Source organism: Botryllus schlosseri, chromosome 12, assembly GCF_051294905.1.
Source record: "Botryllus schlosseri isolate E-star chromosome 12, Bs_hap1, whole genome shotgun sequence".
Classification (NCBI taxonomy): domain Eukaryota; kingdom Metazoa; phylum Chordata; class Ascidiacea; order Stolidobranchia; family Styelidae; genus Botryllus; species Botryllus schlosseri.
The window spans coordinates 13,758,057-13,782,562 of NC_137247.1; the positions used below are offsets into that span (position 1 = coordinate 13,758,057).

General features: G+C 41.0%; 2 protein-coding genes across 4 annotated transcripts; both read left to right on the forward strand.

Moving 5' to 3' along the window:
- Positions 1-1,651: 1,651 nt before the first annotated feature.
- Positions 1,652-5,915, forward strand: LOC145451696 (mesoderm induction early response protein 1-like). Its single transcript, XM_080329911.1, has one exon. The coding sequence runs from the start codon at positions 2,079-2,081 to the stop codon at positions 3,360-3,362; it is 1,284 nt and encodes a 427-aa protein (XP_080186037.1). The 5' UTR covers positions 1,652-2,078; the 3' UTR covers positions 3,363-5,915.
- Positions 5,916-5,946: 31 nt separating this feature from the next.
- LOC145451695 (uncharacterized) lies at positions 5,947-23,326 on the forward strand. Of its 3 annotated transcripts, none has more exons than XM_080329908.1 (22): positions 5,947-6,107; positions 7,226-7,334; positions 7,739-7,940; positions 8,660-8,748; positions 8,806-8,883; positions 10,403-10,570; positions 11,382-11,517; positions 11,725-11,788; positions 11,853-11,911; positions 11,969-12,039; positions 12,434-12,488; positions 12,570-12,622; positions 12,685-12,748; positions 13,181-13,380; positions 13,445-13,546; positions 14,551-14,709; positions 16,064-16,136; positions 16,199-16,729; positions 17,035-17,920; positions 18,973-19,087; positions 19,149-19,283; positions 20,230-23,326. In XM_080329908.1, the coding sequence occupies exons 1-22, from the start codon at positions 5,947-5,949 to the stop codon at positions 20,455-20,457; spliced, it is 3,738 nt and encodes a 1,245-aa protein (XP_080186034.1). In that variant the 3' UTR covers positions 20,458-23,326. The 3 variants fall into 3 exon arrangements, with proteins under 3 accessions (XP_080186034.1, XP_080186035.1, XP_080186036.1); XM_080329909.1 differs by having other exon boundaries at positions 12,437-12,488; XM_080329910.1 differs by having other exon boundaries at positions 11,969-12,027.
- Positions 23,327-24,506: the final 1,180 nt, after the last annotated feature.

Below are 24,506 nucleotides of genomic sequence, written 5' to 3' on the forward strand. Positions count from 1 at the left end.
AAAGTGCAGGAGAAATCCAACCTTCACTCCCAGGGGGAAGTACCTGCGTTGAAGGGAAAAACCGAACTAGCAACAACGGTGACGTACAATATATTCATCCGCTAGGGAAATATCCCGCCTCCTAACAGCTGAATGGAGAAAAGACGAGGTTGTGCGTCAAGTTCGCGTAATCCTGTAGTGTATGTTTACCTTGACAGAAATTTCTTCAATCGAAAGCAGTTTTTCTTATTTACTCCGCAAAACGTTCGCTGATATATCATTTTCGTATTCTATTGATCCATCGTATCTGAAAATCGTTGATTTGAAACATACAAAGTCGAAAATAGAAAATCAAAATCAGGCATCTCTGCTTGGAAGCGGAATACGTAAAAATTGGAAGCGAAGGGTAGGTAAACATGAAAGTGGTAAGGCAAGAGAGCAGGTGTGCATCTCTGAATATAGTTGATGAAGCATAGGATGAATTCTAACACTAAATTTCCCCAACAATTTAAATTTTTTCGATGTTGAGATTATCGCTTGAGAAGTTACGTCGTATTCAGAAATTTATTTCAGGATTATGGCTAACGATCGCACTCGCACATACATACATTACTACTCAAATTTTCAGTTACATATTCCACAACATGAAATAACAGCCGGGATTGTAATCTGACTAATCTCCAAACCTATAACTCGTGTTTGTCGTGTATATCCATATTGAACATTGTCATTACGAAAAGATTCTCAAGGCACAGCATTTTCGGAATCGGGCGTTCTTACTTTACATGTGTTAGGTTTCTCGCTTTTTAAGATTTTTCCGCTGCACTTTTTACCTTACATTGTAATTTGTGCAATGTGAGACTTGACAAGTATATTTACGTTCTAATATTTTTTCTTTATTACTGATGGAATCACAAATATGCTCATGATTTGTGTTCACATCCCAATAGTCGACACAAAAATAGAGTAAAAGCGATAGCTAGCCTATAGTAGAGTAGTATACATAATATAGGATTTTCTACTTCTATGTCATCTTGTATATGGCATAGGTGTACTGTTCTCATACAATTCTTTATTTTCTTTTATTTTTCATCGCTACTCACATGTTATATTAGACAGTTGTTAACCACCTTACAATACTTGATATGACATATCAAATATTGCAAGTGTGTGTAGCAACTAACAATGTATGCTCGAGTTGAAAGTGAAGTCTGTGAGCAATAAGTACACAATTCCCAGGGGTCAGGGCTGTAACCAAGGCACAAGGTTCCGAGTCACTAAGTCAATCTCACTTTTATAGTTTTGACTCGAGTCAAGTCAAGTCATTTTCAATTCATTGTCGAGTCCAATTCATTGTGTTCACTGTTCAGTTTTGAGTTCAATCCAGTTGAATCCACTTTTGTCAACTCTGCTCGAGTGATATAGAATGGCTTACATTCATAATATCAGGATCTTGGTTGCTTTCACACCCTATTTAGCGTCCACTTGCAACGTAATAATTTCATTTATTACACGAGCTTTCGGAGCTCCGCTCCTTCTTCAGGTGCTCCGGAAGCTCCGGAGCTCCGAAAGCTCGTGTAATAAATGAAATTATTACGTTGCAAGTGGACGCTAAATAGGGTGTGAAAGCAACCAAGTTCCTAATATTATCTATATTGTCTGCTATCGGTTCAAAGAATTATTCATAATATCGTCATTTTCCTGATTCCTAACAGTTTCTGGCGCTATTTTCCAAGTATCAGGACTGATTGACGAAATACCAATAATGTGATGACTTACTATTTTTCGAAGTTACAATGAAATGTCTGTCTTGGCCATCCTAGTCTCGAGTGATTTACAATGACTCTATAGTACAAGTCGAGTCAATACACAAATTGACTCGACTGGAGTCATTTTACGCATTTGAAAAATGACTCGAGTCACCAACAAATCATGACTTGGTCATTACAACCTTGGTGAACGCCGTTATTTTCTTAATGGCGTGTCGACCGACACCACAATGTAATCCAAAGTTTTAGTGAAGGTCTTGCTTTGTTCTTTAGATTTAGACTCGCGTCAAGTCCGTACATGCGTGTAGCAAGCAGATAGATAGTTAACCGATGAACATGAATGACGGCGAGAATGCAGACAATGTCAACAAACCTGAAAAAGCGTTTACACCCGGCGAAGACGCTGATTTCGAACTCACCGCGGACATGTTGGTCCACGAGTTTGACGACGAGACCAGTCTCAACGAGGAGGATGATGACATAGAAGCTAACCAAGACGAGCTGGCAGACTTAGCCAAAGAAGGGGAAATGCCGCTCGAAGATCTGTACGCCTTGTACTACGGCGGCAACAACAACGAGAGAGAATCGGGTGATGAAAACGCAGACAATCCAGACGGGGGTGATGGTGAAAGCGCGGATGGCGCAACAAAAAGAAATTTACGATCAATGTCTGCGTTCACTGCAAACATATCTCCTGACTCGGATTCCTCTGACGAAGAAAGCACCACTTTAAAATTGGACGATCGTAAAAAGCCGCGTGTCGGAGAGGAATATCAAGTAACCCGAATACCTGAAGTGATCAATGAGAACACAGACGACTACAACTCTGCCGATGAGCAAGTGTGGATACCTTGGAAGCTTCCTGACGACTCCGTAACTGAGTTTTTGAAGGAAATCGCCATTCACGTGACGTCACTGTCGCGTGCGGAAGCAGACACAGCCTTGTACATCCAAGACAATGAAGATGCCCTGCTACTTTTGAGGCAATGCAACAATGACATCGAAGAAGCACTGCGGCGGTTTAAGTCCCGGCCACCGCCACTCGCCAGCAGTCTTCAAGTCTGGTCCGAGGACGAATGCCTGCAATTTGAAACAGGGCTTGCTGAATACGGGAAAGACTTCTATTTGATACACGTCCATTATCTGATGTCGAAATCGGTGCGGGACATTGTCAAGTTTTATTACATTTGGAAGAAGTCGGAAAGGTACGATCAGTTTACCGCGAAAACGAGGTTGAGCAAGAAAAAAGACCTTCTCCCGGCTAGCGTGACGGATTACATGGATCGTTTGCTCGATGAAACTGACATCGCTACCAGTTCGGATTTGTTTAGCTTCAACCGAAGCTTCAAGTATACGACAATGGCGCATAATGCAGCACTGCTAGAACACCTACGTCAACTGGAAGCGTCTAACGCGGATGAAAGTGCTAACGTATCGAGTTCGAATATGCCTAGAGCCTCAGGTTCGGGTAGTGTTGATGTTTTAACACCTGACATTTCTCAATCGGAACTCTCGACACAAGTAGGCAGCAGTGGCGGTGAGTTCGGTATCGCCGAATCTGATATTAATCAAGTGATCAGCGAATTGACACAGGGTACGTCCGGATTCGGCTGATGAAATCTTACTAAAAAGTTTTCTTTAACGTACACCATACGGCTGATGTATCAAATCGTCGTTCCCTGCGTTGCGGTTTGTTTTGATGAATATTCTGCGAACGATGCTGTGCGCTATCACTTACCTCTTACATTCTATTAGCCTGCGGATGTGTAGCTTGCAGATGGTCCGGAGTGGAAATAGTATCGAATTGCTTTCACCTTGACGTATATGTCATCTTGAACAGATGCCTGTCGTTGATGTGTGTGATGACTTGTACGCCCCGGCAGTTGAGCGTTAACGATGGAATTATGTACTATGTCACTGAAGTTGACGCAGAAGGATCGGAATTAAGTTATATTATTATCGGTCCGATTCTGCATCTTGTGTTGGTTGGATAGACGTGATAGAGTTATTATTTGTCTTGTTATTTATTATCACTCCCTCTTGCACATTTGAAGTGACATGCAGCAATATTGATAATACACGCGCTTTCATATCGGGTGGACGCTGTTGAAATTGCCAAAAGTGTCTATTCTCGGTTGTATTGTATTGGCTTTAGGCTTACACGGTCTGTTCTTACTCTTTGGTGTTCAACCAATCATTATGTTCACATCCTACTGTTGAAGTAATGTTGAAGGTGTCCGATAAGGTCTATCCATAATTGAAACATCTTATCCGTACACTACGCTTTTTCATCGTCTGAACCTCAACTGAACTTTTTGTGGAGATGTCTTGGCCACTGGAACATGAATTTCCGTATTTTTGTCGAACGTTTCATTCATTCACCACCAATATGAGACTTTTCCACTTATAGATTCAAACTTCTCTGCTAGGATCATTTTGATGCCAAAAACAACTTGTAAGTTCATCATTTAATGTGAGAAGTACATTTGAACATTTAGTTACTTTTTCGGCCAATTCAAATTGTTACATATACATGACATTAAAGGTAGCCTATTAATATTTTACTGTATTCTCGCAGGTTCAGTACAAGCATATAATCATGTTTTTCTGGCCGGAATTTGCATGTAGCCTTCATCATAGCTAACCTGTGAGAAGTGGATCATGGTGTGAATTGTTTTCAGGGATATCGAAATCTAGATCAAATGTCAGAGTATCTATTGATAGATCGTTTCGAATCCCCTGTTGAATAGCTTTTCCTCTTCTATGCTTACAGTTGGGGTTTGTAGCTCAATTCAAGTTGGATGAGGGTGGACATTATTGATTCATACTAAATTATAAATACGCTGAAGTAACTTATCTAGTGTGAGTGAAAGAAAAAATATCCAATAAATCGCAATATCAGTTTCTTCTGTTTAGCTGTAAAGAAATAAGATTTCAAGTTCACCGCTTGAAGGTGTGGAAAGTATCTATTCCTGTGTATGAATCTAGTATTTGAGACTAGTTGACTATTCGGGATGTCATTCATGTATATGGCACTATAGAGAATCAGAAACACACACTTCTTTCAATCAATGGGTTACCAGGTTGACATCTAGTCTCTGGTGGTTTCCCTGCACCGTAAATCAAATGCAACAACAAGCTTGTGAAAATCTGTTGATAATATGTGGTGTTAGAGTTTATCCTACCAAGTATTAAACTATGATAAGGTTAGTGAACATGCATATTGAAAATTCTCATTCAAACATCAAAACTATTATGATATTCATGGTGCATAGCCCATCTTACACCTGAAGCGAGATGAGCCTTTTTGTTTTCCATATATGTGATTTTTCGTATTAAAGGCTTTTCAGATTATATAATTGCATATGATACTTGCAAAACCTATGGTGTAGACGTGTAGTGCTTGATATTTTGAGTAATAGTTACACCTGAGTTGGAATATTCAATTTCAGATTGTTTATTATGTGCCCTCAGGTAAATCGTTGAGCTTATCAGTGCAGAGGATGGTTTTATATGCATGCCCGTATCTTTGAAGTCGGTAGCTGCTACGTATTCGGTGTTAGGACTCTGGCTGTAATTACTTTTGCATATGACGCGCTGTATTTACGTCCCCGTTCATCTCAATGGGGTACGGTTTATTCGTAAGGACAGCCCATTCCCGCGATATCTTATTCCGATCTATTCACCACAAATATTAGGATGTGTTATTTGGAGTCGATTTTTTAAAACCTGGTGCCAAGATGCGTAATTATATGGAATTCTACTCTGATGATATCTTTTTTGCATGTGAATCGTTGAATGCTCCATGTGTTCTGGAATATTTTGGCCGTGTTAAATAACTTCCGAAGTCGAGTTACTAACCTTACAGAGCATTTATATGTTTCCAATTTATTTTGTGGAGATATTATTATGATACTCATTAAAATTTTCCTGATACTACATCTAAGTCCAAACCTATTTCATGTGACTTTCAAATGGTTTGTTACGTAGTTTTTTGGTAGCGTTATGCTGAACGCCGCCATTAATCAGGAGTTTTGTCGCATTGGATATGCTTTACGACAATCTACATTGTGCTGGTCTTTAGACAATGGTAACTTTCATTACATTTTTGGTATCTTTCCTGCCGATTCTATTTTTATCTACAATGATATCTGTTGTTTTCTAAGACTTTAATAATGCCCATGTAGCGCTGAAATTTATGGATAAAATCTCATCCCCTGCCGCACCATGTGGTGCTACCAACGGAGAGATGCGCGACCGAGGACACGAAAAGTCCATCGTGAGTTTAACGGCCAAAGATGGACTGTTTATTGCGACCGAATGTCATTTGGCTCTACTACCAGATGAAGATGGGGACACGTGAGTAAAGTTGCTGTGTACAAAATGCCAGCTCTTTTCATGTTAGGATAAGCAATAGAACATGTAGTGACGTCCTGTGTGTCAAATCGGTGAACTTCAGTCCCGTGAGAAAATAATGCATCCTTTAGCTAGGAACTAAATGTATTTCCGATATTAAATTTTCTGCTTTTCAGCAAGAATACTTGAATATTCTGAAACATTTTACAGTCATGCTAGTCCTTTGCATGGTGTTGGTGTGTTTATCTCTTGTATCTGCTTGAATCAATGCTCACTGTATGTTATTCTGGTTGGATTTTCAAATTATTCAATAAAAATTGAATGCCTTGTCTTGTGTCAGTAGCGAATACGAACTTTTTTTCCTGGATTCCGGGGACTCACTAATTAAATTGTTAGTTTGCAATAAAAGAACGCTACATACCAAATTTACTCGATTCCAACTGGTGGGTTTGAACGTACAGGAGTTGGAAAAATTTTGAAATTATTTTTTCAAATTTGACTGGCATAAGTTCTTTTTGGACAAACCTAATGCCCATTCATTTAGGCAATATGTAATTCCACTGATCATGTGAAATACGGGAGTGGCATAATTTATGAATTTTAGCTGTGGATTTTTCACTTGGACGGTAGCAAATATAAACGAAAGGAGTGGAACTCCTGCTTGAGCTTGTCTGACTACCAAGTACCAACTCTTTACTAGGTCTGATAAAACTCGTAAAAACTGAATGTGAGTGCTGAGCCGTGTTATATGACTTACTGCTTGTCTTCTGTACGTTAACTGTTTTATTGATCAGTCACAAGCACACAATAAAAAGTAATCTGCCATTATTCATGTCCGAGAGTAGCACGCCACACACGGCTAAATATTGTAACTTACACATTGGGAAATGCCCGGTTATGATAATGTGGTCTATAATAGCAAGGCGTAGTCAAAGCGCATACCGCGTGGTGTCTAACAGTGGTTTATTTTTGCTTGGCAAGTTGTCTCGTGTCACCAGAACTTTTGAAATAAGATCTTACAAAAAAATCAGGAATCCGATATCGCCCGTTATCGAGCGCGATGTGTGACATTGAGATTGAATACGCTGTTGCTTGAAATAAGCTGTTTCGATGTATTTTAGCGCTCTTCACCTGGCAGCCGCGCAAGGGGACTTCGAAGCGTGCAAAAAACTTGTGGAACTGTTTGGAATTGCTGGAAAATCTATCGATGTGCGGAACAATTTACTCCAGGTGATATTTTTCGTCGTCATATAGACACCGGATTTGTAGCCTTATCATAGTTTTGGAACGTTATTTGGTTTGGAAACTGATCGTATTGCAGTCTGGATCGAGCCTTCTTGCACGAATCAAAATTACAGATCGACATGAAATCATCTTGTCGTTTATTGCTACATGCCGTCAAGTATGCCGTCAATGCACTGGCAATATCAATTTTAAACTTTTAAAATAAAAATCAAAGAGATTACATAGTTTTACTAATAAAAATCCTCTACTGATACCTATCTATCCCTTGTATGGTATGATTGTCCTGTTTCCGGGTAATTGGCTTCTTGTTTGATTCCATGCGAGTTAATGGGCGGGTGACGGGTGTCACCTTTTCTGTGAGCCTTGATTGATGTAATTTATTCGTTCAGACGCCGTTGCACGTGGCAATCATCACAAAGAAAACGGACATTGTGAAACTTTTGGTCAGTAACGGGTCTGATCCTGGCAATCCCGATCGTTTTGGTTCGACGGCGTTTCACTTATGTGCGAAACATGATCATCACGATTGCTTCGTAGAGATTTTGGATAATGCCAGACGGCCGCCTGCGCTGAATCTCCGTGACTATGAAGGTCAGTGTTGAATATGTGAAGTCTCTAGTAGGCCAAGTAAGTGCTTCTTCAATAAAGTCTCTTGACCAGTGTTTCTCAACAGTCAATTCCTGTGCCGGTCTGCAGCATCTTTCCTGCCGGGTCGCCAAATATATTTCAATTTCAATATGTAAGAGCTGGAAGGCCTGTTCATTAATTAGAGAAATAAAACACCAAATTTTAAACAGATTCAGAAATTTAGATCGTTATCCGATTTGATATCAAGTTCACTGTCTATTTTTGACTTATCCTACGTCACAATGCTGCTAGTGTTGCAGAACACTGTTTAACAGTGGTAGGCTACAAACTAAGACCAGTAATATAGGAAAGCTAATAAGACTTTTTGAACAAAATTGGACGGAATTTGTCGGTACAATTTAGTGACATTTGACGATCTGATGGAATCCGGCAAACGGCGAAGTCGCAGTTCTTTCTAAAGATAACCAACAGTCACGTAATCACGTTTGTAGGAAATGACAGAATACATAAATGTTGGAATTGAAATGAATTTCTCGGTGTGCCGATTAGCCTATAATCTAGGGTTTCATTCTCAATCGTTTATTATTTCATCTTAATTCCTTTAATCAACGAATATAACGAAAGTTTATTACCGTTTTTTTCCAATCTCACCATAATTGGGTATTGTGCAAGTTTGTGGCGACTTAATTTCGACTTTGCCGTGAGATAATATCGTCATTTAGGACAAACCGCTTTGCATGTCGCTGTTCTTCACCAGTCGGAAAAAACGTTTCGGTTGCTGATAAAACACGGAGCCGACATTGACGCTAAGGTACGTGACGGCGTGCAATCTTAATTGAACTGTGACACATTGGTAGCTGCTCTACAGGATAGCAAAGGTGGGAGATCCCCTCTTATATATTCGATTGAGAAAAACGAAAAGGCTTTTGTGGAGGCTTTGCTTGAGGTATGTGGAGATATATATTTCTTTGGCAGAGCAATCAAGCGTGTCTTCCGAAATTTCTCAATTTCCGAGATAATTGACACGTTATGGAAATCCCCCTAGTAATTTTATTATTGTGGGAATAGGGAAGTGGAATCATTGTTTATCGTGAAGCTTCAGTTAATGTATAACTGACTGAGATTAGAGATGCTTGTTTGAAAAGCATCCAGCACACTGGGTACTGGTAAAAGAAGGTGGTTTACACTGTCTATGGCTAATAGATGGGTATTCCAGTTACCGGAACATCATCGCAATGTGACCACTGCCACGAAGTTTAATCTCTAGAAACAAGACTAACAGCAATAATGTGGATTCTCCTACCGCCAACTTATTGTATTGATTGCTGTTATGATGTGTGTGGTCACACTTCTCTGTTGTGTGATATCAAGTTCCTGATTAAGCAGCGGTATAAAATCACTGCCTTGGCAAAACCGATTCTGTTGTACGTTATGCTAAGTTGGTATACTCTGGTTTCTCGGTGTCATGTTGCTGATTTTGTTGGTAATACTGTGGTAAAGAGTGTAGGTACGTAAGTCAATATTATCTTTTGCTATTACCGGAGAAAATGCGCTTGTAATTTACTCAATACCTCATCATGTTTTGACGTGGCAAAATCATTAAATATGAGGTATATTATAGGTAAAATTTGCATAATGGTTTCATCGTAGCAAGTCTGTCACCATACGCAAATACACAATCGCAGATGATGAATTTCAAAATTGTTTCTACAATCTCGGTGCCTCCTTTTGCCGTCTGCTCTAGCATATTTCCAGTGGTTTTTGCTACCTTAGGGTATATTGTTACCTTGAGCATGAGGTATATTCCTAGTGAAATTTGCATAACGAATTAATCATAGCAAGTCTGTTACCATGTGTAAATACATAATTGCGGATGACGAATTTGTAATTGGTTTCTGCAATCTCCAAACATTCTTCTACAATCTACTCCAGCATATTTCCAGTGATTTGGATGATGGATCACAATTCACAAACGCAGTACAAATACTGTATTATGAATTCAATCTCTACTCTAATCAGTCTCAATTTCCATGCTGTTGCTCCGTTGGTGATCAATTCGAAATGGATTAATGTGGATTCTGAGTGACTGACCTGACTGTTATTGATAATAATTTGCAAACAGATGGTATGATGCTGCTATTCGGTTTAATAGAGAATGTGTTGCTTGCAACATTCAAGTTTTCCGTGTTGGTCAATTTAAGGTCCACTGAAAAGCTATGGTGTGTGACACTTCATAGTCTTATGGGATTTCTTATACAAGGTACCAGGGGATTTCCCGCATGACTGTTATGAAAGTCATATCCTAGCAACTGTTGTTGGCGCCAACAACACTCAATACCAATAGTTGGTTATTCGACCGTACAGTAAAACTTGTAGTTATTGACTACTGACTAATCTTGTGATTCTCAATGCGTTGTATCCCCACAATTTGTGATAGTAAAACGGCCTGTAATCTTGGTTATTAGCGGGATGCTTCTGTGAGCCAACAAACGTACAGCGGAGATACGGCGTTGCATATAGCGAGCGGCCGTGGTCTTCAAGATATCGTGCGGCTGCTTTTAAGAAGAGGGGCGGACGCCACGATGAAAAACACACACTTTGAGACCCCAATGTCGCTGGCTACTTCCCCCGTGGTAAGTGTGGCCATCAAGTATATGTCAACAGGATGTGTCTTGTTTAGATTGTTGCGTGCTATCGCTGTGTCGCTTGTATCCATTTGCTGTCCAGGAATTGTTCCTATTGGTCCGTTTGGTGTAACCGTCGTTTGTTCAAACAACTCCTTTTGGGTGTGTATCATGTTTGACAGAGTAAACACGTAGTTCATCGCTTGCAACGTAGTTGTGTTGATATAGAAATTTGCATAACTTATTGTATGTAATGTATGTGTGGGGTCTTGTTTTTTGAAATATAGTTGCCGGCTGATCAATTCACGTTAAGTGTTCATGTTCAAGTGTTGATTGGTAGCAGTACGATTTGAATCGACGTTTGTGATTCTTTTCTGTAGGCCTACTGTAAATACGGCTTTGTCAACAGTATTTTTATTGGTGTCGTTTGAAATTTTGCACAACTACTCTGTGATAAACCATGCCATTCCAGCTAGGGAGCACGTAGTCGGCATGATTCAGTGTAACAAGTTGATTAAACATCCACAATGATTTTCACCATAGAAATGAACGGAGTATTCACTCTCTCCAACTCCCTTTGTGACTTTTGACATCGTTCACATTGTGTGTAGTATTTACAAAAGAAGTATATGATGTTTTGACATCGAAACCACCAGCAAACAGTGGGAAAACACCTGTGTGAATGTTCGTGCTGCTGGCATCCATCTAAAATTATCCCAGCATTGGATGATTTATTCTTTCCAAGTCTGTTTCAAGCAAATTATCGCATATCAAAGACAAGTTGTTACGTGGCAAAATCAATTAAATTTCTACGTTTCAGCTGTCGGATATGATGAGAAGCCAGTATCGCACCGCTTTCGCGGACAAGAAATTCGTCCTGGCCGATCCCCATCAAGCTTACATGATTCGAAGCCATTCCAATTCGCTGGGGCCGGAGTTTACGCAGATTCGCGCAGGTGAATTATACACACATCAAACACATGCAAGTGGGAAATACACGTCCAGTTCCTGGCAGTATCTTGAATTCGGAAGCGTGTATCTCTCGTGTTAAAATCTCGTTATGTTTTTGTGAAATTTGAAATAAATTGGAAATCCGAAACTATGGTTTTTCCCGACACATAATCGACCGGATATAATCAAGTCTGATCTCTTTCTGTTCTCAGATAACGATAGATACTTGGCGAAAAGATCGATAAGTTTGAAAATGGAAAGGCCGACGTTAGAAAGGTATGCATTTTGTAGATATTGAAGTGTAGGTTTCGATACTCGCGACTAATTCTTGTTGTTATAGTGACGGAGCGTCGGCGTCAAAGCGCTTACGCATGATGGAAAATCCCACTTCTGTGAACGGTGCGTTTTTCTACCTTTCTCTAATCGCTTTTGTGGTTGAAAGGAGTGTTGTTTCAGGTTCTTCGGGTGACTTCTCGAACAGGATTATGGTCAAAAACGAATACCTCGATTCTGCCGTGGAAATTACGGTAAGTCGGACTGTTGAAATTAGATAGTAAGGCTCTTAGTTCACGGTAGCTTGAGTACACAGTCGCCGCTTATAGGAGTATCTACTGTATTGACATTTACAGTGAAGAATAAATAAGTAGCAAGATAATAAACAACAATAAATATACATGAAATTGGTTCATTTTGCATACAACACGAAGCATATACTAACCAATACACGGTATGTGTTTCACGGTACAAGCATACCGTTCATGGTCATATTTATAACGTATGTGATATGTTTTGTGACGACACACCGACTGTTATATTTTTATGTTTTGCTAATTGTAAGTTTTGCTGTCTTGTCTGTTGGTATCCTTCTTAAAACGATGAACGCCATAACGTGATAAGCATTGAAGTTCTTCTCATTTACAGAAGACTTCTACTACTACTACTACTACTACTACTGTGTTTCATCAAACTGAAAAAGGTGTGGTCCCGTTATTCTGTACATGTATTTTCAATGATAAATAATAATCACTAACCGGCTGTGTGTTGTTCCAATATCCAGTGGATCCTGAGGACGATCTGGAATCCACCAAAGCGTCAGACTCATTGGATGATGTAAGTACGTTTGTGTTATTATGTTTGTTGATGTAACAGCAACGTGTCCTTGCTGTGTGCAGACGGTGGAAATAGCAATGGAGGAAGTAGAGGTGTCGGCTGAGGAAGATATGGTAATGAGATCAGGTAATCACACCATCTTCTCTTTTATACAGTCACAGAATAGAGGTTGAGAATCAGTGACTCAAATGCCAGAGTTTTCTTACATTACGCCGTCTCGAAAAGTTTCGCCTCCGGGAAATATCGGGAGCACGAAACATTGTTTTGAAATCACACCAATTCGTAACGCCGTGGGCAGTTTCGTTCACAGATGTGTATCTTCCTAAACTTCTCTTTTAAATGACTGAATTCCTATTCATATCTATCATTTCATGCCCCTCTTCAGAACAAGTCTTGACATGCTAGTCACAGATATGCATCTCGATACATGACAGCCTGAGTTGCGTCTTGCCAAACTATCCTTTGCATTGATCAATGACTTTTCGAACCTATCATTTCCTGCTTCTTTGCTAAAGAAATTTTCCCTTCGCCGACGCCTTGTAACGTTCAAATCTTCAGACGATGAAGACAAAGCGGAAAATAGTCCTTCTCCGGTGGTAAACTACATCGCGGCTAATACCATCGAGCAACCCTACACTCATAAGTTGATGCAATACTCCATAAACCTGAACAAAGCCGCCGCCGTTAGCACGACAAAAACACAGCACCAGCCGGAAGCCAATAGCGCCAACGGCTCGGTTCGGACGGAGCCTGTGCAGGTATGCGTGTTGTGCATTGTGGTTGTGGTGGATTTGTGTTTATGTTGGGATACGTTTGTTTTAGATTGTCACGACTAAGTTGCCGAGGGAGTTGGTGGCTTCGTTACAAGAGCATAATCCTTTGTCGTCGGCTAGTATCTCTTCACCAATGCCTGTTAAGTCCAAGGTAAGGAATTTTCCGCTAAGATGTTTGGAACCGGCATAGGAGTATGTTTTTGAAAATGCTTGTAATATTATATCAGCCTACTTACAGGGATGATCAGATAGTACCTTTCAGAGTTGTAATAACTCGACTCGCAACTTTTTGTTGACTCGACTAGACTCAAGTCTATGCGCATGACTCGCCACGTTTTATTTGACTCACTCCAATCTCGTAAATCAGGATCGATAATTGAAAAATAGGCCCAGAAATTGTCTTTTTTTCTGTTTGGAGTAAACGTCATTAGAGTGAGAAAAATGAGTAGGCTATATTATGAATCCGAGGCCTTCGATATCACCCAAGAGTTTCACAGAAGTTGGTTGAACATTACTTGAATTCAAGGATGAGCAGACTGCGAGTCTTAACACTATGACCATGACTCGGACCATACTCGGTGGTGAATTGAAAATGACTCGACTTGACTCGAGTCAAAACTGTAAACGTCAAATTGACTTGTGACTCCAGAGGTGGTCAGTGACAAGGTACTTTTACTTTTTCGAAAGGATCAAGTAGGTTTTCCTGCTTGTATTTCTTGCACGAGTGGTTTTGATCAGAAACTTCTAATGGTATTTGTACATGAGTAGAAGTTTATTACGTTGCTTCTATAGGAGTAGCAACAAGGACTACTTTGGCCGCCTTTGCATATCTCCTGAGTAGGCCTACTGTAACTGAGCTCTGTAACTGTAACTGATTATGCTATCATATGAACCTTTAGTGCGGTTTGCCCATAAATCAATGACAAACTCTTGGAGGTACAAAACTTCAGTATACAATTGATGATATATTCATATTCACATTGAAACACAATTTATTTCAAATTTGAAACCAATTAAACAATATAATGACGATCAATCATGAAAAATTCACTTATTCACGGATACTCTGTGGTGTTAGCAGATCACTTTCAATCTCCTAATGCGAGCATAGGTTACTGCGTCCGCGTCAATTTAACGACATATTTCTATCACTAGTCTGTGCCGAACAGCCCGCAACCGGCCGAAGCCAATCTTTATCAACTGGCAAGAGAGGGCCTGGCCGTAGCCGCGATGGCAAACTCTGTGAATTCGCCGCAAGGGCCGAGTCGCGATTTCGGACTGACGAATTATCTGAAGGCGAGACCTTCGAGGCAGGTGAGTGTCTGCGGCGCGACTGTCGACGGGTTTATTCTGTCGGGGTGCGAAATCTTCAACAGTACACAGAATATAGTGTAGTTGAATACTTGAATATATCTTGGTATCGCCATACGGGCTTGTTTTGGCAGGGAATTCCTGCACCGTCTTCAGTTCGCAAGTCGGGCTTGTACCTTTTTGCCAATACCCAAATGCCAGGCGACTGTGGGCGATAACTTTGAATATCGCTATCCAAACATTGGGTATAGCTGATTATTAGGGCAAGTTTTTGCAACTTTATTTTACAGCTTCCGGAAGCTTCCTTAATACTCGTAAGATATGTAGAATGCTGTTTTAAGCTGTTTAAAGGAATCGTATAGTGCAACTTTTGTCCATTTTTTTCATGCAGCATTTTGCAACTTTCTCGATTTTTCATGAAAGTATTTTCGATTTTGGTGAAATACACGGCCAAATTTGACTGAAACACCGTAAATCAGCACCGAAGTAACGCTTTTACTGGTATTTTGGGAGGTGAGCCTGAAAATTGACCTGTATTTTTGTTGTTTTTAGTCAACCGAGCAAAATGCAACTTCTGCAACTTTTTTCAAAAATAAATGCAACTTTCCACGGATTTAACTGCAACAAAAACTTGCCCTCCTGATTATACTTCCAAGACAGGGTTAACCAACACGCGGCATCTGATTTGAGATTTCGGTGAAAAGCTAACAAAAGCATTTTACTGTGCGCCAACATCGATTCGTCAGTCGCTGAAAAACATTGTCAGGTACAATGCACACAGCTCAGACCAAAATAAAATGAAGTCAATGATCATATTTCTTGCTGTACGTGTACTTCTTCAATAAAATATTACTTCTTTTGTGGTAACTATGCCCGTCGCCAATGTTAGAGAGCACAGCCTTGTAGTGACGTTAAGTTTTAAAAGCATGGTTTCTCAACTGTGCGGCCTGTTTTGTCGTAGTATCGCATTCTCACGGCCTGCAACCAATACAAAATTTGACAAGTGTCCCGCGACCCGTTTGAGTTGGTAACCCCTGTTCTAAGACTCATTGTGTGCCCCCCTTGTCGAGAGTTAGCGGCACAGCAACACTGGATTAAAACGGAAACTGACCAGACTAAGTATGAAGTAACAATGTATGTTTGAAAATAACCCCTATAAGGGCTTTACGGACTGAAGTGATTAGTAACGTAGGACTTATAATTGTACTCAAGTAGGATTTGGCTACTTGTACTACTCATTCAAGCTATTAGCGGTTTTCAATTACTCCTATTTCTACTTGGCAGCTTTCAGTTTTTTCAGCAAAACTATCCTAGAATACACTTGAGTACGAATCAGCCGATGTTTGCCATTTCACAGGCCAAAATCAAGTCCGGCACCGAAGAACTGCAGAATTTGGCCTTGCAGGGTCTCGCTGTAGCCGCTATGAATGGTAGGTGTATCGTTTTCACTTCAATTTGCATGCCGATCCTAACATTGTGTGTCCTGTCGTAGGTCAATCGGATATCTTAACCAGTGAAGAAAAGGCAAGGTCTGTGGACGATATGGAAGTGAAACATCACGTCACTATTGATGCTACCCCGCTCAGCCCAAATACGAGTCAAATGAGCTGTTTACCACCGCCAGCGTTACTTCGATCGAATTCGATGCCGCCGAAACCAGTGCACGACGCTTCGACTTACCGTACGCAGCAGTTAGCCACGCATATGTCATCAAACCGAGCGTTGTTAGCATTGGCACACGCGAACGCACTGAAGGAGAACGTGGGACAGGCGGTGTCCGCGATATCTATGGGTAAGGCGCAGTTGAACGGCGCCGTAAAGTTTCCGGTTCAAACGCCCGCGGACATCTCGGACTCCACCAAGCACAATCTCAGACAGGCGATTATGGTGAAGAGTACCTCGCCCGGTGTTCTTGGCGGCGAGACAGGTCGTGACAAGCCGGACGGTGTCGGCAAGACCGGGGCGGCTGAGAAAGTGAACAAGTCGATTTGTCTGACCTTCTTACCTACCCCTATTCGAAATGGTAAGTCGTCGTGCGTTCTGTTTTAGCGGGTTTTTGGATCGCCTGTTATGGAATTGGGCCAAGCGAGTCATTGTTAATAAAATTGAAAACTACATTGTAAATTTTTGCTCAAGTAGAAGTAGAAGTAATAATTTCCAGATATGCGAAACGTGAGAATTCTAGGCCTATTTTTTCCTTAAAAACTGAAAACTGTCCATTTGAAATAGAAGAACGTCGTAAATTGCTACAATAGGGTTGTTGAAAAATATCTTTTTTCCCCGGATTCGCTGGCACACATTTGCAATTGACACATCCAAACTTTTCAGCAATTTCCACTTCTGTTGCGTCTCGTAAGGAAGCCCCGAGCACTGTCGCGAACGGCCTCGGCAGAAGTAAGAGAAGCCCGGACCCGGTGGCGGTATTCAGCGTCACGTTACCGAAAAACGGCCATTATAAAAAGACTGGCGTCACCGGTCAAAAACGCACTCACGAACACAACTCTGTTGTGACGACGAACTCACCCGTGCAGAAAACAATGAAAGATCCAACCCCCACACATACAGTCGCTCCTCTACAGATTGCTACAAATCGCAGCGTGTCTACTACAAGACCCGATCCAGGCCAGACAAGGACCGCCGTGTCGCTGGCCACGACGTACGTGACATACCGCGTGCCAAACTCCACGCCCCAAAAAACTACGATATCCGACACGGTCGGTGAACCAGCGCCGGTCGGCAGTTTAATTTCGACGTCTCGTGTCACGTCACACTGTCCCGGAACTTCCGGGGCTACCGTGTCCACCATGCCGGTGTCGGTGCCTCTGTGTATTCCGCAACCTCAACTCTTGAATCAAGCCGCGCTACATGTAGCTCAGCCTTCAGTGCAGTACGTGCAGCCCCAAATTGCGTATATACCGCACGGAAAAGACTTTATACCGGTGGTTCTGCCGCCGTCTGCGTTACAGCCTCAATTGCAGTACCCGGGGTACGCGGCTTTGGCAGTGCACTCTCAGAGTTCAGATACGCCGAAAGCCGAATTCTTGAGTTCAAAGCTGCCGCCCGTCGATTCGAATTTGTTGCGGCAAGCGGCGTTTCCGATGCAGGCACATGCCCAGATTGGTGGACTGTGCCAGGTGCCGACGCAGTTATACGGCGCGCCACAGCAGTTGATGCAGCAGCAGCTGATGCGGGACACTTACCTTTACCAGCAAAGGTAGGCAATGCGATGTCGCGGAGTAGTAGCACATATTTTACTGAACAAATCAATCCATCATATGTTGTGATCTTGTTTATTCTTCGTATTTACTCGTTAATTCTGTCATCGGTCAACTCATATCAATCGCGATAGCTTAATTAACGTGTGTTAATAGAACTGACTTGCCCGCGCCTCCACCTTTATTGGAAGCATGTCCGCATCTCAATACCTTCTGTATATTCAGATGCGGTCAATATAGTCAGCATTGCTACAAGAGTAGAAGTAACTGGCAAAGGCCATTAATTCTGCCATCGGCAAACATTTGTTGGATAAACCTGTTTGTGCGAATAATGATCGACAAAAACAGATTTCGTATTGTTGGGTGGTGTGGAGTCGACTTTTATCAAAGTACCATAACCAAAACTGTGTCAGCATAAGGAGTCTGTGTACCATTTCCAAATAGTACATTTAGCTTATCGCTCTCTTCGCTCCGATTATTCGAAATTTCATTTTGTGATACGATAATTAACATACAACGTTCTTTCCAATTCTCTACTAGTTGCTGAAAATATTCGGGATAATTTCAATATATATTACTCGATTGTATGTAGAAGTAATACTGCAAATGCATACATCTGAAGTAGCAATTTGTAGATTACCCAGAACTCCTTGAAGTAAAAATAGAAAATGAAAGGTTTCGTATACTGTCAGTAGTAAGTCGGAGGGGGGCTATTTTCTAAATGTCCAGATGCTTCTTCGCAATCAACTTGAAGTTTGTAATGACACTACGAATAGATGCAATTTATGAAAATATATAGAGTCATCGGCCTTGACACGACAAAGTGGTTATATCCAAACACCATTTCCTACTTCACCAAAGCAGAAGTGGGAATTTTCGATGTTTTGCTTGAATAGATGTGGAAGTGGGCTGAAAACCACCACATGGGGGAGTAGGCTACTTGAGTACCTTTAAAAAGTATAGGTACTCTGTTACCAACCGCTTGTTTATATCATGTTGTGTTATGCTATTTCAACGTTGCTTCCGTCTAACCGAGTGATTTTGTGTTAAGCTTATTGGCGCAAGGAAGACTGGCGACGGCCCGGCCTGTTTTGACAGGTGCCAAGCCCGTGGCGGCTGTAAGCGCTGTCCCTGTTGACAGAACCTCGAATTTGAACGGGAAAACGGTACGTCGCAATGTAATTTGACGGAAAATGATTAGTGTCGTAACTTGATCTCTCCGTTTAGACCGCCACCGAGGAGCAGCCTCTGAACCTCAGCGTGAAATCGGAAAGGCCTGACGGCGAACGGGCTCTGAACTTGATGAAGCCGCAGGAGTCCAGGGGCTCTGTGATCAGGAGTGTGGGGGTGGATAAAAATGAGGTTCGAGCCATGGTGTTTGTTTCTTTGCACTTAAATTTCGGGGTGCCGGACCTCGGAATTGCACGAAACAATAACTTTCATTATGTTAATTTATTCGCTAAAAGCTTTCCGACTGACTCTCTAGTCCACGGGTCTTAGCCGGGGTCCTGATAACTGCATCAGAAAAAGATGACACTCTAACTCTACCAATAATGATGACCCTGGGCTTGGGGCAGGGTTGTAATGACTCGAGTCAATCTGCATATTGACTCGACTTGGACTCGAGTCATTGTGCATGACTCGAGACGCAGACGACCAAGACCGATATTTTATCGTAATTTCGAAGAATAGTTAAGTAACCATCCTATTGGGATTTCGTTTATTGATACTAGTACGTGAAAATGCGATCAGAACCTGCTAAAAGTGATGAAAATTACTATATTATGAATGCGAACCATTATAAATCACCAAACAGAGTTATAAAAAGTGAGTTTTATAAGATTTTAGCTGGAAACTGAGCAGTCAACATATTGACTTGGACTCGGACTCGAGTCATAATACCATGACTCGGACTCGACACTCTAATCGATGACTGGGACTCGAGCTTGACTCGGGGGTGATTTGAAAATGACTCGACTTGACTCGAGTCAGAATTATAAAAATGAAATTGACTTGTGACTCGGAGCCTTGTGACTTAGTTAAAACGCTGGCTTGGGGTAACTCAAACGTATCGATGACGGCTTTCCAAGTGAAATTTGCAACACTACTGATATTGAAATTCATATAGCGACAGATGTCAAGTCACTGATTCGCGCATGTATCACTTGTCTCATTTTGAGAGCTTGCTATCGATGTCATCCCAAAGTACTTAGGTTAATTACAGGCGCTTTAAATTCTATACTAGTCTACTTGCCCACTTGTCTGTCGCATATTATACTGCAATACTCAGTTGATGTATTCATTACAGAACGAGTGGCCGCCGCAAGAGGAACGGTCCGCAAATCACAATTCCACCGCCCCGGCCCATAGTCTGGGGCAAACCCCCGGCGTGTATCTGCCACCCCCCGTCATCATAAACCCGTCCGTTGTACCGACGCAGGTCACGAACTCCGCGGGAATCCCGGCCATGACTCTACCCACCATACAATATCTGAACGGCATGCCGTTTATTTTAGGCATGTCACCACAAATGTAACGTGCGTGTCTCGGAGACAGTTTATCTGCAATACTGATACATTGCCGTGCGATCTACGGCATACGTTTTGTTACATGTTCGAGATTGTACAGCAATTGAATTCAGGACAAAGTTTATCGGTGCGCTATTCTTCGGGCTTGTAGAGTTGCGGATGGCAATTTTATTGTGACGTTTTTGCATTACGTAATTTCATTTGAGTTACCTCTTTATTTGCGTTTTGTGCTTCGAAGCCTAGTGATTAGGATCGCAAATTTGTTATTCATTTTATATTCACATCCTTAACCCTAGCTGTGAGCACGCTGGGATAGAAACTTGGTGGATGTATGCAGCCAGTGTGAATAGTCGGTGCGTACTGGGCTTACCTATGTCTCGTCTCCTGTGATACAGCTGCTTTCTGCAACTTTTGCAAAAGTTTATCCTGACAGTGACCTGGGCAATCTTAATATCCATGGGAATGTTAATCCTTGCTTGTGCGAATACTGAAAATGAACTCCTGAAAATGATGCCGTGATCAGGGCTTGGCGAAGTAGCTTCCAAATTTCGTAACTAAGATACACAGAATTTCTGACTCTCCTTAATTTTTGATCCACGTCGACAGAAATCCTTGTTATGCAGTTAGTAATATTTTATGGACAAGGTCGCAATATAAAGTTCATGAAACGACCTAAAAAATGTACGGGCGTGCGGTCAAAAACGTTCAAAAACCTCTGCTCTGTTGCGTGCCGACTATTAGCTTGCCTCCAATCACAAGTCCCCAGCACTGGTGGAAATTACGTTGATTGTTTTCCTTGCCATGCAAACCTTACGATCAAGTCTGGTTGGAGATCCTTCATGTGTTAAATACTGTTTAAGGCTGTTTTGGGTTGAATCATGGCGTTACTGAAACTGTCTATATGCATCTCCTGATGCCAGTGCAGTAAAATTCATTGTGATAGTTATGTTAAATTGACCCAACATTATACCTGAAGGGTTTCTAACGTACTTTTGCTCGGGTGGCGCCGTCTTTCTTGTTGTAACCATACCCATCAGCCCATGCTGCTATGTAGAATTAGCAGTCTTGAGAAACTCGTTTGAATTAGAATCACCATCTGTATACAGGATAAAACATCTTGCCGCTAGCGTGCTCTGTCGTAATTTCTATTTTGCATGTGTATTCTTTTAATTTTAAGCCCTAGCCGTTGATGTGGACTTGCTGATGATTGTTTTGTGGCAATTACAGCAGCAGACACGCTAGGATCATCTTTTGAGAGTCTGTGGACATTTGTGCTTAGTTAGCACCGATAGATTTGTCAATCTTCCTCCATCTATTGTGTGAGTGAACAAGGGTCCTGGGATACTTGTTTTCTTGAATCCCTGTATTCTTTTGGAGTGTGAAATGTACAACTGTGAGCAAAACCACTTCAATAGCAGCTGCAATGACATCTGAAATATTTGCAGTGTCTTTTTGCGACAATTGAAATATTTACATAGAGGCTACTATATACAATTGAATAATATCTTCATATTGAAATAAAGGTTTCTGAATCTGGTGGAAATTTGAATAAACCATTAGCATAACTATTCCCTTTCGTAACATCCTTATCGAGGCTGTTTCACCTGATCTCTCTAGACCATACGACCTCTGGGAAGCCGGAAGTCCAACTAGTTTTGAGTTCTTCTGTTAATTTGTAAAGCGTAAGATGATACCTTTTATTTCTTTTGAATGTTGTTTTTGTTGAAAACCACGTTTTTGTCTTTTTTTTGAATTGTTAACTTTAATTCTGGCTTTTAGTCAACTATCATCTCAACTCGCGTTGTTGGCCCCCTTTCTGGTGAAATCAATAGTTTCAACGCATGGCGTTTAGATTGTCAGAGGTTGAGAACCACTGGTTTATACGATAATTACTTGCATACAAGACAGATAGTATACCTGAAAAATTAATGTCTTCTCCAGGAATTATATTAATAGACATTGATTGTACGTATTCAAGTTTACATTGATTGTAGGTATTCAAGTTTACTAATCTAAGTCGGCAATCATCGTAAGAGAGGTATCTACGGCCTTATTCCGGCCAATGACAATTTTAAACAAATGTCGTGGAATAAGGTCTTCTATTATTACCCTGTATACTATAAGAAATGCTGAATTCTGCATGTTCGAATTTTTGGGTATTTGTGCGACATTATTTTTAGTTCTTATTTTATCCAACTTTTAATTAACGTTTTGGAATTGACATTATAATATACTTGCGGGATTACAAAAATGATAGGATAGCTTTCAAAGGTAATGCACCATTATCTTTGCTCCAGCCACACTTTTGTGTTTTCTGAACTTGTAAAATGTCTTGCTCAACTTTTGATATTCCTTTTCATGCTGCATTGATTAATCACAGCAACGAGCGTCAAATGAAAGATACCTCATCTTGTCGATAAAAATATAACATTTAATCCGCTCTACCTTGTCACGTTTGAGATATTCCTGAAATTATTTCTATGACATGTAATTGTGTATGTATATATAGATATATATATGATATTGCAAAACTATGTGACGATTAGCTCGGTAATATTAATAGTTCGTTTTTTTATTGTGTTTGTGATTGTGTGATTGTCAAAGTGTACAATTTCTTTGTATTTCACTAAATGTAAGGGTAGGGTGCAAATTTGTAAATCAATGGTAAATTGTACAGCTAGTCATTCTTGTCGAGTTTTCATTTCGGTTCTTTGCTATTTTGAGTAATACTTTTCTATTTGGCCGGTCTTGCTTTCAAGTATCAAGTGAACAGAGTAGTGGGAAATTGTTACACTGATTCATGGCGTTAATCACATGTGTTTTTGTACTGTTTATTTTTGCGTGAACGTTACGGAACAATGAATGATAGCACCTAGACGTCTGATGTACTCTGAAACCAGGTGGGGGAATAGTTCTTTGTTTGTGCTTCGGAAGTCGTTCAATCTCTGTAGTTCAATCATCGAGCCTAACTCTTACCGTGGTTCAGTGGTTCTTAACTCCCAATAACCTGGGCAACCTGGGCAATCTGCAAGCCTTCTGGGAGACCCGTTTTTTTGCCGGGTAACAAGCACATAAACATTCCACATTACCCGTCTAACCAGTAACTAGGGCTGGGCACAATGATTCGAGTCGAGTAGCAAAAGACGATTTTCTCGAGTACTGAAATCATACGCTTCTCACCACTAAAAGTGAATTTACCAACGAGAATTATAGTTTCGATACTATTTTTCCCTGTTGAAACCTTGATTTACTGTATCGTAGCATACGGTACAAAGCTACGAGGGTAGGGTTGCCATCAATGTTCCCTCTAAGCTGCGCAAATGCGCAGTGCTGACACGGTCTCAGCGCACAGAAAATATAAGTTGCGCACAAGAAATTCGAAGCGATGACCTTTTTTTTAGTCGTTACGCACTGTTTTCCAAGGGTCTGCGCAGTGAGTTGGTGAGTGTGCGCAGACTCGGCAAAAATTAGAGGGAACATTGGTTGCCATACGTCCGGAATTTCCCGGACGTGTCCGGAATTTCACTGTTAAAACTGCGTCCGGGAGGAATTTCTAAAATATGCCTAAATGTCTGGAATTTTGAAGTAAGCTCATATTTTTTTCCTAAATCAACATAAACAATATTATTCTTGGGCAGATATATGCTACATGAAATTTTTCTTCGCGGTGCGAGCGATTTAGGAACACATATATTGATTTCAATATGGGGACCCTCGCAAAAACTCTGCGATCAAAAATAAATAAAAATAACATTAAGTTACAGAAATAAGTTTAATTGTAATTGCAATTACAAGATAACGGTATACTCATAGAGTCGGTTTAGGCTGTTTGGACATATGACTTAGCCATGTATTGTACATTGTGCAAGATAGCGTAATGGTGAAGCGTCTGGCTTCTTGGTCGGTAGGTCGTGGGTTCGATCCCCGGCCGGTCAGATCAGAAACCTGATTAGTAACATTGGTATCCATGACTTCCCCGATTGGCGCATTGTGATAGCATGGAGGGGTGGTGCGAGACTTGGAAAGCTGTACAAGGCCTATATCTGTACCTTCCTTG